Source organism: Diaphorina citri, unplaced genomic scaffold (assembly GCF_000475195.1).
Source record: "Diaphorina citri unplaced genomic scaffold, Diaci psyllid genome assembly version 1.1 scaffold1856, whole genome shotgun sequence".
Lineage (NCBI taxonomy): Eukaryota > Metazoa > Arthropoda > Insecta > Hemiptera > Psyllidae > Diaphorina > Diaphorina citri.
Genome location: NW_007379282.1, coordinates 13,520 through 32,456, shown reverse-complemented (window position 1 = coordinate 32,456; position 18,937 = coordinate 13,520). Strand labels below are relative to the sequence as shown.

At 36.8% G+C, this 18,937-nt stretch overlaps 2 protein-coding genes and 1 pseudogene across 2 annotated transcripts; 1 reads left to right on the top strand and 2 right to left on the bottom strand.

Moving 5' to 3' along the window:
• Positions 1-2,007, top strand: part of LOC103517461 — a 30,918-nt pseudogene extending 28,911 nt beyond the window's left edge.
• Positions 2,008-6,846: 4,839 nt separating this feature from the next.
• LOC103517458 (WEB family protein At4g27595, chloroplastic-like) lies at positions 6,847-8,245 on the bottom strand. Its single transcript, XM_008482492.2, has one exon. The coding sequence runs from the start codon at positions 8,111-8,113 to the stop codon at positions 6,869-6,871; it is 1,245 nt and encodes a 414-aa protein (XP_008480714.1). The 5' UTR covers positions 8,114-8,245; the 3' UTR covers positions 6,847-6,868.
• Positions 8,246-16,428: 8,183 nt separating this feature from the next.
• On the bottom strand, positions 16,429-17,911 carry LOC113470827. Its single transcript, XM_026829549.1, has 3 exons — positions 17,723-17,911; positions 16,865-17,047; positions 16,429-16,650 (listed from the first exon to the last, which is right to left on the bottom strand). Exons 1-3 carry the CDS (start codon positions 17,909-17,911, stop codon positions 16,429-16,431), a joined length of 594 nt encoding a protein of 197 aa, XP_026685350.1.
• Between the last annotated feature and the right edge of the window lie 1,026 nt (positions 17,912-18,937).

Sequence of the window (18,937 nt, the reverse complement as noted above, 5' to 3'; positions counted from 1 at the left end):
GTAGAAAAAAGAGGTAAATAAACTTTTTAACACCCCACCCGGTGTTTTAAATAAAAAAAAAAAAAAAAAAAAAAAATGAGTTTAGGTTATTTAGGGTTAGGTATCTGTCTACTTATGACCCTACCACTTTTTTTTTTTTTTGAACTTGTAGGTATTTTTTACAAGCATTTACTTACGCAGAAAAAATCTGTAGAAAAAAGACAGGAAAAAAATTCAAATTGACATTCCTTGTTACTATTTTAATTAAGTTTATCATTTTTAATTGATTAAAAATTTCTGGGACACTTTTTTTACATTCCATATCCAGAGGCTAAGCTACTTGTTGATTTATTGTTTATCTGTCTTTCAGATTTTTTGTTTATCAAATTCATTAAATAAAATATTTTTTAAAAAAAAATCTACATAGGTATTATAATGTTTAAATACCCATTTACGAATTTCTTCCCTTCCAGGATATTGAACAGTTGAAGTCGGTCTACTCGAGTGTGGATCTTATTGACCTCTATGTTGGCGGCCTTTACGAACGGCCCACCAAGGATGGCGGCCTGTTCGGGCCGACATTCCGCAATCTGGTGGCCGAGCAGTTCTATCGGTGGAAACATGGCGACCGGTACTTCCTGACCTTCGCCAACCAATCCGGTTCCTTCACATTGGGTAAGAAGAATAGCATCCCTTTCTATCCTTCATTTGCTCGTTCCAACTATGTCCAAAACTCACCCCTGATTCGTTTTCAGAGGGCAGCCAATTCGATGTCTTCTGAAATTGATGTCCGTACTATTACCATTGCCGGAATTAGGAGTCGCTTTCTGTCGGGACTCCTTCACCCCTGATTCGTTTTCAGAGGACAGCCAATTTGATGTCTTCTGAAATTGATGTCCGTACTATTACCATTGCCGGAATTAGGAGTCGCTTTCTGTCGGGACTCCACACCCCTTGAATATTATACCTATAGTTTTCTATTTAGTAATTTTAGTTTAAGTTAGATTAAGATAGTTAGGGCATACGATGTATGTACATAAGTTAGTAAAGGGTCCGCTCGTGTATTTAAATAAATAAATAACTAAAAGCTTAACCCATAATTTGGGGCAGTTGCCCCTACACCTAAGCCTAAGAGTGGCTTTTTTTTATGAATTTTTTGGTTCGAGAGGGAAATTTTCTGGGGCAAAAAAGTTTGAATTAGAAGCGCTTCGAATGGACTTGTCAGTGTAAATGGATATTATTACAACTTATTATCGCACTTTTAAAAGTTAGTTAGCTTAGTTGGTAGTGCGTCTGCCTTGTAAGCGCTAGGCCGCGGGTTCGATTCCCGCCCGGGGCGGATTTTATCCTGATGGGATAATGTTCGTTCTCGGAACGGCTGGCTTTCTCCTATCCTGTCTTCCTTCTCTCTTCGATTTCGAGACGATAAGACCATAGCAGTTACAGTTCCCTCTGTCAAACCTCTTTAAAAAAAAAAGAAAAAAAAATAGCTTCTAACATTACTGGCCTGTGATGCCTGTAAAAATTGTGAGGAATTGTGACATTTGTGAGGTTCTCTCTACGTCTTCACCTAGAATAATTGTTTGCTTTTTTTTTCAGAGCAACTGGATGAGCTGAGGAAGACATCTTCTGGATGGTTGTTCTGTCAGGGAGGTAACGACATATCCCTTGTCCATCCTAACAACATGAACAAGGCTCTTCCAGGGTAAGTAAGGACAGTTGGGACTTAAAATTACTCCTTAAACAACAGACCATTTTCAGGACTCCTTAAACACCTGACGTCTTATAGTTCCAGCCGTTCCGACAAATAACCTAATATCTGTTTAAGATAAAGTTCACCTCGTGTTTTGTTCGAACCCGCGACCCAGCGCTTACAACGCCAACCTAACTAGGCTAATCTGTCAACTTAAACTCTTCCTGAATGGTTTTCTATTTTTCAGAAATGGGCTACGTCCATGTTCGAAGTTACCTCAGTTGGATTTGACCAAGTGGAAGGTGTAACCTGGAGATGGTCAACAGCTTCAAACACTCATGAAGAACACGTCCATGTTCGAAGTTACCTCAGTTGGATTTGACCAAGTGGAAGGTGTAACCTGGAGATGGTCAACAGCTTCAAACACTCATGAAGAACAAAAAAAAAGTAGTTCAATCTACTCACCTCTGAGGAGTTGTTCAATCTACTCACCTCTAAGGAGTTGTTCAATCTACTCACCTCTAAGGAAGCTAAGTAAATTTTAATTGTAGTGCAGGCAACTGCAGAAAATATTATTCATAAGATGGATGGCCCTCAGTGGATTCCGTAGGTATAAAGTAAATTTTAATTGTAGTGCAGGCAACTGCAGAAAATATTATTCATAAGATGGATGGCCCTCAGTGGATTCCGTAGGTATAAATGAGCACATTGTACGTACCTGTTGTTCAATCTACTCACCTCTGAGGAGTTGTTCAATCTACTCACCTCTGAGGAGTTGTTCAATCTACTCGTACCTACAGATTTATACCTACGTGGGTAGGTGTTTATTTATTTGTAAAGCTTACTAATTCATTTGTACTTAAGTACCTAGACTACGTAGGCGTAATTTGTTATCACTTAGGTAATAAATTGATTAACATCAACTTGGTCTACGGGAAAAAGTAGATTGATTGTCTATCATCTATCAACTAGGTAGTTGGTCATCTTCATTTTGGACAAAGGCACTTTATCTATTTGGCTTGAAGGATTGCGCACTTGATCAAAGTGCGTTTAATTAAGTAGTAAAGCCCATGAAACTTGATCAAAACTTATAAGACTTAATAAAACTTGTAGGAAATTAATAGAGAGAGTTTGGTGCCGTAAAAAATCAAACCATATTGGTGCACCATCAGTTGATTAGCTCTACAAGTTGGAAAAGCTCAGAGCTGAAGGTGTCCCCCCAAGGTATCACATTACTTCCTCAACCATTTTCAAATGTCTCCCTTGGCATACGAAACTTACGCCAACCAGTCTTCGGTAGACTGGTTCGGTTGATGCAATTCCTGGACTTGAATACTTCATTTCAAATGGACTTGACTACGTCAACAATGTCATTCCACCAATGAGATTTTTTTTTATTTTATTTCAATTCACGGGGGCTACCCATTAGTACACCAAGTCCCTAACTTAAAACTACAGTAAAATTAAACTATTAGATTAGCTAATCATTAAACTAGAGATTAAAGCTACTGTCAGTCCAAGTACATCGGAACTCGAGAAATTTACTTCAAATCTGATTAAGTACTTCTGCAGAAAAGAGCTCGTTCGATCCCAGCCGAGGTGTAGGATTTTGGGATTTTATTCTATCTCATTTGAAAATTTGACAGTAGGGCTTCGATCTTAGGCGAAAATAATTTAATGTTTACCTATTCTCATTCAGTAAGTATCTAAATAAGCATAAAAAAGCATTAGAATAGAGCAGGAGGTCCGGGTTCGATTCCCGGCGGGGCCGAGGTTTTTTTTCGGCTCTGTGCTTGGAGTTCGGGGTGCACTCAGCGAGTACCTAGCGACCAGTGGCGGCATTACCAGAGTAAAAAGAAATATTATAGATATGACAGAAACAGTACAGGAGGCTCTTAGTAATGCTGTGATATCCACAAAAATTGTGAAGAAGCTCTCAGCTTCACCACAAATAAATCATGATACCTATTTTATCTTCTAGATTGGCGAACAAGGTGGGCATATCCTCCGAGATCGAACTGGTTTCCTGGATGCAACGTCCCTATATTAAACAGTACAGGAGGCTCTTAGTAATGCTGTGATATCCACAAAAATTGTGAAGAAGCTCTCAGCTTCACCACAAATAAATCATGATACTTTATCTTCTAGATTGGCGAACAAGGTGGGCATATCCTCCGAGATCGAACTGGTTTCCTGGATGCAACGTCCCTATATCGTACAGAATAATCTGGATCAGTTCCTACGAGGTCAACAGAGGCAGTTCATTCAGCCACAGGACAAGTATGAAACTGGCTCGGTAAGTGAAAAACTATAGTGGCCAATTCGACAAAGAAGCTAACTCTAACACCCATATTTATGAACAAAATGCTGGCTCTTAAGTTCGTGCCAAGCATAGTCTCAAGGCATTTGATTGGTCAATTTTGACTTGAGACTGATCTAAGAACGATCATTCTTGTTCATAAATACGAGTGTAAGACAGGTGTAGAATAGATTATACCTTGTTTATCCTGCAGGGATAGGCTGAAAAGTCCCTTTACCTCCGCAGTCTAACCAAGGTCTCATGTAGGTATGTTGACATATTATGGGGAACATGGAACATGCCGGTGTATGGGAAAACAGGTCAACAGGTGTAGGGCCAAACAGCCCTACAAGTCGGGTTAAGCTTATAAGAATCTACCACAGTGGCCAAGTGGTTAGGAGCACTGACCTTCCACCCGGAGTTGTTGGGTTCAAATGAAACGAGTTTTCGTCAAATAATGTTGAAAAATCCAGTTACCGGGACGCTAATTTTGTTTTACCTATGTGTGTTAAAAATGTGTTAGCAATTCTCATGTCAGATTTCTCATAATTTTTTGTGTAGAATAGATTATACCTTGTTTATCCTGCAGGGATAGGCTGAAAAGTCCCTTTACCTCCGCAGTCTAAACAATGTCTCATGTAGGGATGTTGACATATTATGGGGAACATGGAACATGCCGGTGTATGGGAAAACAGGTCAACAGGTGTAGGGGCAAACAGCAAACAATACAAGTCGGGTTAAGCTTATAAGAATGATTACAATACAAGTCGGGTTAAGCTTATAAGAATCTACCACAGTGGCCAAGTGGTTAGGAGTCTTAACACTCCACCCGGAGTTGTTGGGTTCAAATGAAACGAGTTTTCGTCAAATAATGTTGAAAAATCCAGTTACCATGGGACGCTAATTTTGGTTGTCTTTAAAAATGTGTTAACAATTCTCATGTCAGATTTCTCATATTTTTTCCCCCTCCTCAGATCAACAGCATGCTGTTCCATGGTAAGCGTTCATATGGGGATGACTTGGAGGCCATCAGTATTCAGAGACAGCGAGATTTCGGAATGCCGTGTTACAATGATTTCAGAGCCTATTCTAACCTGCCCAGAGCGAAGAGCTTTGAAGACCTATTGGACGTTATGACTAAGGATGTAAGTAAGCATTTAATCAACCATCCAGGCTGTTTAAATTAAAAAGAAAAAAAAATGAGTTTAGGTTATTTAGGGTTAGGTATCTGTCTACTTATGACCCTACCACTTTTTTTTAACTTGTAGGTATATTTTACAAGCATTTACTTATAATCTGGATCAGTTCCTACGAGGTCAACAGAGGCAGTTCATTCAGCCACAGGACAAGTATGAAACTGGCTCGGTAAGTGAAAAACTAAAGTGGCCAAGTCGACAAAGAAGCTAACTCTAAGGCTTAGGTGTAGAATAGATTATACCTTGTTTATCCTGCAGGGATAGGCTGAAAAGTCCCTTTACCTCCGCAGTCTAAACAATAAAAAAGCATTAGAATAGAGGACAATATTATTAGAGCACGACTTCTGAGTCATCCAATGTCAGAATTTTACAAGCAGCGAAAGAAACGAACGGATTTTTATAGACAAAGCTTCCAATCTCCATGATGATGCTCGGAAACAATATCCTGATAATAAAAATATTAGAAACCTAATAAAACCCAGCCATATCTACTGTTGCTAATGCGATATTAAATAATAAAAAAAAAGTTCATAAAACCCTGCTTCTCGAACAGTTAAATCTGATTTTATAGGGTTGCCTAGAATAATACAGGGAGCGATATTATTTCCTTGTATTTTTGGTTGTCTCCAAACATGGCTTTGTCAGCCTAATTAGCTTGGAAGGTTGAACGCCTGCCTTGTGAACGCTAGATAGTGGATTCGATTCCCGCCCGAGGGGCGGTTATCCTAAACAGACAAAGTTCGTTCTCGGAACGGCTGGCTTTCTCTTATCCTGTCCTCCTCCTCCTCCTCCTCCTGCTTCTCCTCCTCCTGCTCCTCCTTCTCCTCCTCCTCCTGCTCCTCCTCCTCCTATCCTCAATTGTGGGACGATGAGACCTTCGTACCTTCGTTGTTACTGTTCCTTTTACCAAAGTTATTACCTGCCGGACCTCCAATAAAATAAAAGTACAAGAGGCCATGTCTTTCAGAAATAGGCACTGCTAAATTTGATGGTGATGGTCCCCGTTAGTAATGTTGTTCACTCTTTTGAATAGACCGTTCAATCTCACCCTTCCAAAGGTACAGGTAGCTAAGATCTGACTCATTCACTGAGTGGGCCACTGAAAAGAGTTGGTTCCTGCTCACTCACTCCTGACACACCTCTTGTTTCCGGACACCCTGTATTGTTTGATTAGTTTTGGTAAAGCTAAGCCTGGTGTCTGACTCTGTCACTGATCGTATGATTTACGTGTCGAATCTCCGAATCAGAATCCTTGCAAAATACATTATCCCGTCTTTGAACGACATCCAATTTTTCTCTGTAAATACTAAGCTCTGTCTTATGCCAGGCTACGTTTGTGGTCAAAATGTTTGTAAAGAAAAGATTTTGAGGGATTTGAACATCTTGACGTCTTGCGACCACAGAATATTATTCAAATTCCAAGAACTTTTATTTATGACTTTAATCCCTTAGTGAGTTCCAAGTTCCTGGTATTATTCAAGAAGGGCAGTGCTTTTTTCAGAGTTCTGTTACTACATAAGTACCTAGTTATAGTTACAGTAGGTTGAATTTAAATTGAAACTTTTTTCTTCAAAATTAAAACAAGAGAGCTTTTAACATCTGCAACCTGTGATCATTTATGTTTCCAGTAGGTTGAATTTAAATTGAAACTTTTTTCTTCAAAATTAAAACAAGAGAGCTTTTAAGATCTGCAACCTGTGATCATTTATGTTTCGCCTTCCTTGATACTCGCCATCGCTTGTTTTTACTTTTGCTGAAGGACACATCTGCACAGTCGCCTATTTTATTATAATCCGCTTCTTTATCAGCTCTATAGTCATTCCCCACACCACAGTAATCTCCAACAGTACTAACATATCCACTAGGACTGGGAGCATATTCAACCACTTGGGTGCAGAATGAATTCTCCCGTGCGTTTAGATACGAGTTTTCCATCTGATCCAAACACTGAATGGAAATCTGTTGCGTCCTCAGTCTACTCTTTCGGTGATTGGATCGAGAGCGTCCACCATACACCGTACAGATGGGAGCGGGTGTGTTGTCTCTATTTGTCATGATCTTCTGCTTGAGACTGCATATCGTGTTTTTGTAGTTCTCAAACTCTTCGGTTTTCCTCTTCAACTCTGCACGTAGATTTTCAATGTCGTTATGCTTGTCATGCAAATCCTCCTGAAGATTCATGTTTTCTGCTTTGAGCTGATCTATTTTCCGTTTACTCTTGTTCTGCTCTTCTTCAAGCTCACTTATTTTATTCTGCGCCTTGTGATTAAGGGTATTTTCCTTGGCCAACTCGTTTTTCAGTTGTTTTATGTAGTTGCAATTCTTCTTGTTTGTCTCTTCTAGCTTCTGCCGTCCCATGTCACACAGCCTTTGCTTTTCCACCAGTCTATCGTTTTCCATGGTTGCGTCCTTTAAATTTGTCTTGCACTCTTCATACCGTTTTGTGAGGTTTTCATTCTCTTCGGTCAAGGTGTCCATGGACTTCCGATAATCATTAAGTTTCATCTGCATCTGACCGAGTTGGGCCTCTTGTCTCCCTATTGTAAAATCTTTTTCTTTCACCACCTCCTCAAGTTCATTTATACTTTCCGCCAATTTACATCTCTGTATTTCACATACTGCCTTATTTTTCAAGAGGTTGTCGTTTTCCCGCTGTAGATCTTCCATATCTCGATACAGATGTCGCAGTTCATCCAGTTCCACTTCTTTTAGTTTGAGTGTGCTTTGTAGAGCCTTGTTCTCATGTGTCAGCGTTTGGATGGTCGACTGTTGTTCGTCAATCAACATTTTATCCTCATGTTGTATTTGTTCGTAGTTTTCCAGTTCATCTTCCAAATCATGCACTGTTTGTGCGAGTTTCTGGTTCGCACATGAGTAGGCATTTCTCGAATCCTCTAGCTCTTTGATAGTTTGAACAATTCCATTTAAGTCGTTACCTGTCTCCATCAAAAGTTTGTTTACAACTAGAATTTTGTTTACATTCGAATTTTAGGTGTTTTGTACTATACTACTGCTATCGGTTCATCATCTGAGAATCTCGCAGCAACTTTCAACGAACTGGCCTGCGATCTTCCTCGGAACTTTAATGCTTCAGATCTAGGGTATAGTCTGGACTCTGGAATAAACTCAAGTTTACACTCTTCAAAGCAATCTCGGGTCACTTTTAGGGGCAACCACCTAAGTCAGAGTGGGCTTTCTGTGTACGGAAGTACCTAATATGTACTTGTACATCGCATGTGGAATAAACTCAAGTTTACACTCTTCAAAGCAATCTCGGGTCACTTTTAGGGGCAACCACCTAAGTCAGAGTGGGCTTTCTGTGTACAGAAGTACCTAATACGTACTTCTTGTACATCGCATGAAGTTAACGAAGCTGTACGCTATTTTGATGACCTTCAAGAAGAAGGCCCGGCTTGGAATGATGACACCTCCGTAGAACTCCAGGTGGTTCGAATCTACTTACATGAAATAACTTCCAACGTCTACTCACCTCTGAAGAGTTGTTCAATCTACTCACCTCTGAGGAGTTGTTCAATCTACTCACCTCTGAGGAGTAGTTCAATCTACTCACCTCTAAGGAGTTGTTCAATCTACTCACCTCTGAAGAGTTGTGCAATCTACTCACCTCTGAAGAGTTGTGCAATCTACTCACCTCTGAGGAGTTGTTCAATCTACTCACCTCTGAGGAGTTGTTCAATCTACTCACCTCTAAGGAGTTGTTCAATCTACTCACCTCTGAGGAGTTGTTCAATCTACTCACCTCTGAAGAGGTTGTATCATTGGTAACTATTGGCGTCGAAGTCTCGAAGTTTTGCCTCTCGATGAATTCGTGACAAGTCCTATACGTTTTTCCTTTCTCATCGTATACGTACGAGAATCTTTTGCAGAATCGATCACAAAGATTGTGCACTTTGCCTGTTTCTACATCCAGTATACACCTGACAGAGTAAAAGATTGTGACTAAAATAACTTGAGAGTATCTAAATCTAAATCTTCATACAAAGTATCTTACTATGTATGAAGATTTAGATAAGCCAGTTTGTGGGCGCAATAAACTTCATGAGGATACCTGATCGTTAAGTACATTACTTCAACGATATTCTTTGAATTCATTACCTGCAGAGGTACTAGTTAAAGATTTTGCCAAAGATCTACATAGGTAACATAGCGCAATTTGTTATCCTAGCCCATAGGAGATACCAAATTTGGTCACAGGTAGGTATAGCTAAATACTCTGGGAATTTCCCTGTTAATTTTTTCCTATCTAAACTCCAAAGACCGATTTAAAGCAGGTAGTGTAATAATGTTTCAATATTACGACTGCATTGCTCGAAGCTATACAATGAATCACTTTAAGCCGCCATAAAATAAACCAGAAATTTTCCCGCCATCAATACTGCTCTTGATTCCTAGTTCCTTTCAATGCGATCCGACGTTTTTTATTCAATAACATACAAACATCACTTCAACAAACAGGCTTGCAAAACTTCTAATTCGTCCATACGTTTCCTGCAAATTTTGAAAACTGAAACTTCCCTTTTTCGTTTGAAAGTACTATAGCAGGCAAACTCTCATGGTTATTAATATCTCCAACATGCAGGTCTTTATCGTGAACCATAGGTACTGACATGTTAGTTACCTGCCAGAAATCACATGGTAAATTGTTTGAGAAGCACAATATGAACTCTTTTAAAAGTTGACTTTCAGAAATGGGGAGGGATTTTAGGCAAATTTGGTTGTGAACTGTCTCTTTTACAATTTACACAAATTTTAAATCTTGCCTTCAATTTCTCTACAGAAGGACTTCAGAATTCTCCATTTCTTCTTCAGAAATCTTTGTTCCTTCTTCAGAATTCTTTCCGGCATAAAAGCCAAGAGGAAATTCCCTTTCTGTATCAATCAAACGTGTTTGCCAAATATCTGTATTAAAGGGTTATCTAGACCTAGTAATGAAGTGTCTATGGTCTCTGGTCTAAAACTAAATTTCAAACTGTGTTGATACTAAGAAGGTTATTGTTTGCCTTATTCAATAGAAGATAACTTCAGATCGGTCTTTCAAAGATTTTAATAAAAATCTATAAGTCATTGATATGTTGCTCCACACGAATAATACAGAATAAGTAACAATATAGTACCGATAACTGTGATCAATCACGATTATAAAATTGAACCTAACAGCCAAAAACGTACTCCAAAAATGCTTCTGATAATATTTAGTTACGAATTCAATTTAGGAGTAAATTCATTAAAATTTCCCCGATATTTGTATAGAATATTGCCAATAAAATCTGCTATGAATACGATGGTGTTTGAATTTGATAATTGGCATTTATTCAAGTGGAATGAAATTCATTCACTTTCTAAGATTCCTAGAGATGCACACAACTTCTTCTTAGCTGTTGTATAATTTAGGGTCAAAGTAAACTTTTAAACTATACGTATATCTAAAGACGTGCACAAGAATCAATAAATAATATACCTACTTTTCAATAATTTTCCGAGCAAAGTTCATCAACAAGTAGGTATATTTTTGCTTATCTTTGTCTACTAATTATTTTTACTTTATCTGCCAATTTTTGTTAGATTGCTGCACTGCATCAATTGAACAAAAAGTTTAGATTGTACTAGTTAAAGTTATATTTACTGAATAACTACAGTACAATACAATCAAAATGTACAATCATATATCTGTATCAAAAGTGCAAGGACGTTTTTATTCCAACATTTTAAGGCCTAGAGATAAAAATATGAAGATTATATTGATACATGTCCATATTGTTATACCTTAATTGGAATGCAGAGTCTTCTTTGGTAAATCAACAATTTCTGAATTCTCACTCAAGTGAACTGCATCAACAACTGGAACTTTATGTAAAAAACGTTATTGGCTTGTTTAGGTACCTACCTACCTACCTAAAGTAGGTATATTTTTGCTTATCTTTGTCTACTAATTATTTTTACTTTATCTGCCAATTTTTGTTAGATTGCTGCACTGCATCAATTGGATAAAAAGTTTAGATTGTACTAGTTAAAGTTATATTTACTGAATAACTACAGTACAATACAATCAAAATGTACAATCAGGTATCTGTATCTGAAGTGCAAGGACATTTTTATTCCAAGTACTCGTATCTCACATTCAATATTGTAAATCATAAATTGGATCACCAATAAGGTAAAACCAATCAATCGTTCAAGACATTTATGATCGATGAAAATGAAGACCCTAGATTCTAGATAGTCTTCACACATTCAATATTGTAAATCATAAATTGGATCACCAATAAGGTAAAACCAATCAATCGTTCAAGACATTTATGATCGATGAAAATGAAAACCCTAGATTCTGGTCTGCAGGGGCGACATAGGGCCTTAATTTTGGGCCCTACAATTCACTGATGTACTATTGCACATTAACGAACCCGTCTTTACGTATAAAGTATATTTTATAAGTATAAAACTATTAATAGGTGCTTACTCGTTACATACGAGTGGGTAATCATTATATCAATTGTGTGTTTTAAACGATAAAAAGTTATCCGCGGGCTGCCTTTAACTTTCATTTTCTAAATATTGAGACGTTGTCTTGCGGAATCCTTTCAAAATTAAACATTTACACAGCACAATGCACCGATGACTGTACCAATAGTGCAGACTGCAGACCCCTCCAGGTCTGCAGATAAGATCATGACATGAGCCTGAACAATGGTGACTTGCAATTGACTAGTCACTGCAGTATAGTGTACTTGTAATATCTGTAATCTTCTCAAATATCACAATCAGCAATCAGGAGGGCTCTCCTTAGAACTTTGCTTGGTAACAATAGTGAGACTTGTGGGTGAGTACCTCTTGAATCTAACACAGGATATCTACCATAGAATCATGGAGAGTGACTACCTACTTTGATACTACCAGTACAGTCAGACTTGGGACTTAAAACTTCAGGAAAACGATTACCAAAAGCCTGATCCGGCATAAAAGCCAAGAGGAAATTCCCTTTCTGTATCAATCAAACGTGTTTGCCAAATATCTGTATTAAAGGGTTATCTAGACCTAGTAATGAAGTGTCTATGGTCTCTGGTCTAAAACTAAATTTCAAACTGTGTTGATACTAAGAAGGTAGGTACCTGTTAAATAATCATAGAAATCATAGAACACTTTCTTTATTCGAAGAATATTATTCCTTGAAATCGATATTGTTTGTTTATATGAAACAATATTTTATCATGTTCATTTCATACATAACGCATAACGTCTCATATGAAACATGAATAATAAGTATTGGGTGTATGTTCTAGGTTTTGCCCGTTTTACAACAAAAATACTTTCATTGGAAAGAAATCTAGAATTAGTTATACCAATAACTTTTATAGTAGGAGTTGTGAAATATGGCTATTCTTTACCCAGTTATCACTCTTAAAATATGCTTCAGGTATCCGAATGAAATGATAGTTATGAAGACATACTGTGTCCTCAAAAAAGATCTACGTATTTTACGAGTAAAAGAACACTTTCATTAAATACAACAATAGTTTTATTTCTATTTGATAGATTTTTTAGGTCTGATTACCACTAATAAAAGGAAAGTAAAAATCAAACAACACTCAAAATCATATAAAATAACATGAAAAGTTTTTTTATGATAGTTTTTTACTTTTGGAGCAAATTCAGCAAAGTTATTTTCATTAGAGAAAAAAAAACTAGTGCAAAGATGCCATTTATTGAAAACTTCATACATGCATTTAAAGTCAAGTGCTGATAATAAGGCAATCAAACTATTGAAGAACAACTATCTCAAAGTAATTAGCATGGGATTGTAAATAATTAGCAATGTCTATAATTACCTACATGAAAGGTTAGTCAATTATATCAACAGGTATTATTTACGAGTTGGTAGAGAAATGGTATTCTAGTAGGCAGGTACCTAGACTTGGATAGGAATTAGAATATTGCAGGTACTCACGTCTGTAGGTGCATCAACTTTAAAGTTAAAATAAATTTCAGAAGAATATGTATTTCTGACTACAAATTGCAATTAAGATTGTATTTGTCGCCTAGAGTGCCTAGACTATTATTAGTCCCGGGGCTCCGGAGTTTACGGTCCCATGTCTTAGCCCAAACTTGGATAGACCGATATTGCCTCTAAAATTGAAACTGTTTACGTGGGGGTTAGAGAACTCGACCATTCAACCCTAACCAATACATATTTTCCTTTATCTAGAAGTGCCTAAAGTATTCCTTTTGTTTTACGAGATTTTAGGAAATCATCTCTATTATTAGGGTTCATTTCCTTCTGTCCCAATAGATGACTTACCTAGGTGTGTTTATAGATGACTCACCTATTACCTAGGTGTACGAGTATGTTAGTGTGTCTGAAAGCATTAGGTACCTAATTATTAGGTACACTTTATCTAGGTAGAAGTGCCTAAAGTATTCCTTTTATTTTACGAGATTTTAGGAAATCATCTCTATCATTAGGGTTCATTTCCTTCTGTCCCAATAGATGACTTACCTAGGTATGTTTATAGATGACTTACCTATTACCTAGGTGTATGTTAGTGTGTCTGAAAGCATCACCTAATTATTAGGTACATATTCTTGCTCCGAGGGTACCTAATACAATGACAATTAGGCTCGTTTTCGAAAGTAAGATTTATTTCCTAGGAACAGTTATCTATGGGGATTTACTTTTTCTGAACTCCTCCCAAAGTGTTTATGCCAATGTATTTTTCAATAATTTCAAACTTTACTCTTACAATATCAAGGACAGTGGTATTAATATTTACTTTATGAATGTGTTTATCTGTTATGCTGAACGTATAATGGTCATATCGCTACTGGAATGCATTGTGTTCCGAAGCCTGTGGTGAATTTCCCATCAACCTTGGATCCTGTTCAGGGTTGGATCTTGATATATTGATGATTATTTGGGATCAGTTACCCAATTAATCCCATAGAATCATATGTAGTTTATTTAAGGAGAAATCCATTACTTTATACCAAGTACGTTGCTTACTATCGCCATAATGGGGTGCTACGCCGGAAATTTGACCAGGAGGTTGTATCCAATGTATTTTTCAATAATTTCAAACTTTACTCTTACAATATCAAGGACAGTGGTATTAATATTTACTTTATGAATGTGTTTATCTGTAACGTATAATGGTCATATCGCTACTGGAATGCATTGTGTTCCGAAGCCTGTGGTGAATTTCCCATTAACCTTGGATCCTGTTCAGGGTTGGATCTTGATATATTGATGATGATTTGGGATCAGTTACCCAATTAATCGCATAGAATCATATGTAGTTTATTTAAGGAGAAATCTATTACTTTATACCAAGTACGTTGCTTAAACTATCGCCATAATGGGGTGCTACACCGGAAATTTGACCAGGAGGTTGTATTGTCTAAATTTTTCTACGTTGGTAATTTCCATTTTGTCTTTAGTATATTTGACGGGGAAAAGGGTAGGTATTTTGTATTTTAAGTAGATGCTTCGGTATTATCTCTAAGAGAGACAGGTACTCTATGATCTTTTTCAACATTTTCAACTAACTAACAAATCAGAGAAAATAGAACCAATCGCTCCGGATTTCTGCTAGTAAATCCTTAAGGCATGGCTGTTCATGACGTATATCTCATCTTATTTATTTCATCCTCACTCAGCTAAACCGGTAAATCGTGAACTTTGACGTCACGGCATACGCTCCCGTAGGCGATGACGTCACATCAAATGTCCCGAGCAAACTCTTTCCAGTCTGGACATGTTTAATAATTTATGTGCACAAAATAAGTGAATTATTACAGAATGGTCAACATGTACCTAGGTACTTACTTTTTGTTGCAATAGCATTAACTTTTGATGAAAGTAAATGATCTGTCTCAGATAAAGTTTCTCGTAGTGTTGTTCGATTATTTTCTCATTCATTAGTCTTTGTTTTAGACTTGGTTTTCTTTTGTTTGATGTAAACATCTCCTTATTTTGTATAGTGGAAAGGTAATAAATGTCATTGTTCTTCAAGTTTGTGTAGAAAAACCTCTGCCCCTGAGAATCCCTTAATTTTTTACCCAGGTTTTCTATATGCTGGCAGAGAATGGTGAATTGTGCTTCCATGAAATATATTATGTTGATTATAAAAGTACATATAACACAGGTAGCCAAAATGGCAAAAAATCCACCATAAAGCTCACACAGCATGATAGCCTCATAGTACCAAGATTCTGTCTCATCAATGAAAGGTATCCTTAGAGTTGACATGGCGATCCGTTCTGGATGTTTGGTTTTATAAATATTGGCTTGAAGTTCAATTTCTTCTGAACTAAGAGGAATAATTGTTTGAAGACCCATGAATGACACCATCAGTGATACAAACAGAAAAAACATTATCGTCGCTTTCTTAGATTTATCTCGACCTTTTCGAATAGCTTTGTTATTGATGGTGCAGAAAGAGTTTTCCATGTAAATTGCCAATTCCATTGTTTTTTCAGATTGTTGATTGAGACAAAGTATTTGAAACACAATCAAATTAATGACTGTATCTTCAAATAATGTCTGAAAAAATTCCGGCAGATATCGTGTTGCACGGGTGAATGTGTTCCAACCATGGGAGACAGTAAGGAAAATTACTACTGAATATTGAAATAGCATAAAGACGTAATGGGATTTCTTGTTAGACCGGCTGAAGTTGGATGATCCCATTTTGTCTAAAAAGTCACAATAAATACGAATTGAAGTCATTGTCCCTCCAGTTTATGCTGTGATTTTCAAAAATTTTAATATTACTTCAAATTTTATTTTCAAGATATCTGAAATTGACTAAACGGCTAAACACTTCTTGGTACGAAATGGACAAAACTAGCTTGGACACTTGGATTTAATAGACTCTTGACACGATATTAGGTAATTATGTAATTATCCTATAGTTACCCCATACCCGTGTTATTATTAGCCCAGGAAAAATAAGGTTTGTGTTGGAAATTTTTAGAGGAAAGCTGGATTTTTCACTACTTTTTACGTAGGAATCGACCATCTTAATAAATAAAATTAGAGAACCTTTTTAATTTACAATGGAAACGTTATGACTCTTATGCCACGATGATCCCGTACAAAGGACGGGTTAACCACTAGTTTATTAATAATTTTTACCCATTTGCAACTGCTCCATTATGTTGCTTACAACAAAAGACTTTGCTTGATTATGAAAAAAGGGGAAAATAATATAATAGGTAATAGTAATGATAATAACAGAGGGAAGTGCCTATGTACATCGGATAAAGTTAACGAAGCTATACGCTATTTTGATGACCTTCAAGAAGAAGTCCCGGCTTGGAATGATGACACCTCCATAGAACTCCAGGTGGTTCGGCCGCTGACAAATCCTCAGTAGTGACATGAGACCTCGTTTTGTATCCAGAGTACAGTGTTGCCAGTGACTAGAGTTTATCGAGCGACATACCATGGCGTTGCAATCGTCCATTATCTGTCATTAAAAACAAAACAAACATCAGCTTTTTGAAAAACTCGAGAGAAAACTGAGAAAAGGAATGGAGAAGGGAAGAGGAATAAGATAGGAGGGTATGGAGAGGCAGGGTCTTGAACCAAGCTTAAGGAGTTGTTCAATCTACTCACCTCTGAGGAGTTCAGAGGTGAGAAGAGTTGTGCAATCTACTCACCTCGTTGTTCAATCTACTCACCTCTGAAGAGTTGTTCAAAAAGAAATACTGCAGAGTCAATGTTATGATTTCGAACAGAAATTTACACTTTCTGACTTTGGACAAAGAGGAGCTTGTGTCTGTCAGTTGATAGAGACAAATCGAGAAAGCAAGGTTAGTGAAGACTACGAGGGGTAGTACAATGGGGGTGAGCAGTATCTGCATCTGGAAATATAAACAGTCATGGCACAACAGGAAAACATAGTAGGTAGTTGGTACACGTGATTTTACCACAGCTAAATGAGAGCTACTCCTTTCTAGAGAACTACCTAGGTACAGTATTTACTGATTAATATAACATAATATTTAGTTATGCAAGTTTCTCATATATGAATTACAGACCCTATAACATGATGGATAGTAAAATATAAGGTATTTTTTTAGGAAATCTTATAAGGTATGGGGTTCATAATTTTTCTCTCTTTCCAGTCTGGACATGTTTAATAATTTATGTGCACAAAATAAGTGAATTATTACAGAATGGTCAACATGTACCTAGGTACTTACTTTTTGTTGCAATAGCATTAACTTTTGATGAAAGTAAATGATCTGTCTCAGATAAAGTTTCTCGTAGTGTTGTTCGATTATTTTCTCCTTCGTTAGTCTTTGTTTTAGACTTGGTTTTCTTTTGTTTGATGTAAACATCTCCTTATTTTGTATAGTGGAAAGGTACTTAATGTCATTGTTCTTCAAGTTTGTGTAGAAAAACCTCTGCCCCTGAGAATCCCTTAGTTTTTTACCCAGGTTTTCTATATGCTGGCAGAGAATGGTGTATTGTGCTTCCATGAAATATATTATGTTGATTATAAAAGTACATATAACACAGGTAGCCAAAATGGCAAAAAATCCACCATAAAGCTCACACAGCATGATAGCCTCATAGTACCAAGATTCTGTCTCATCAATGAAAGGTATCCTTAGAGTTGACATGACGATCCGTCCTGGATGTTTGTTCTTATAAATATTGGCTTGAAGTTCAATTTCTTCTGAACTAAGAGGAATAACTGTTTGAAGAACCATGAAGGACATGATCAGTGTTGTCAACAGAAAAATCAATATCGCCGCTTTCTTAGATTTATCTCGACTTTTTTGAATGGCTTTGTTATTGATAGTGCAGAAAGAGTTTTCCATGTAAATTGCCAATTTCATTGTTTTTTCAGATTGTTGATTGAGACAAAGTATTTGAAACACAACCAAATTAATGACTATATCTTCATATAATGTCTGAAAAAATTCCGGCAGATATCGTGTTGCACGGGTGAATGTGTTCCAACCATGGGAGACAGTAAAGAAAATTACTACTGAATATTGAAATAGCATAAAGACGTAATGGGATTTCTTGTTAGACCGGCTGAAGTTGGAAAATCCCACTTTGTCTAAAACGTCACAATGAATACGAATTGAAGTCATTGTCTCTCCAGTTTAAGTTGTGATTTTCAAAATTTTTAATATTACTTCAAATTTTATTTTCAAGATTAAACGGCTAAACACTTCTTGGTACGAAATGGACAAAACCAGCTTGGATAATTGTATTTAATACACTCCTGAAACGATATTAGGTAATTAACTAATTATGTAATTATCTTGTAATTACCCCATACCCGTTTTATTTTAACTATCAGCTTGGATACTTGGATTTAATACACTCCTGAAACGATATTAGGTAATTAACTAATTATGTAATTATCTTGTAATTACCCCATACCCGTTTTATTTTAACTATTACTTTTATTTATGGTGATTGTGTAGAGTACGACATGTAGAGGTCTTTTTATTTTTATATATACAGGTTGTCCCAGAATTTATGCTTAAATCGTTTTTCTGGGAGCCTGTTTGAAATTTTGAAAAACAAAAAAACCTGTAACTTTTTGATTTTGAAGCGGATATTTTGCCAATATCGCGATGCGCAAAAAATTTCGCGAAGTCCGCGAATTGGGTTCAAACTTTGGATTTTTAAATGAGAACCCCTATTTTTTATTACAAACATATTCGTTTTCTACGTTAAATCAAGCGTATCGGGAGGCGCGCGAACGTCAAGAGTTCGAAGCGCCGCCC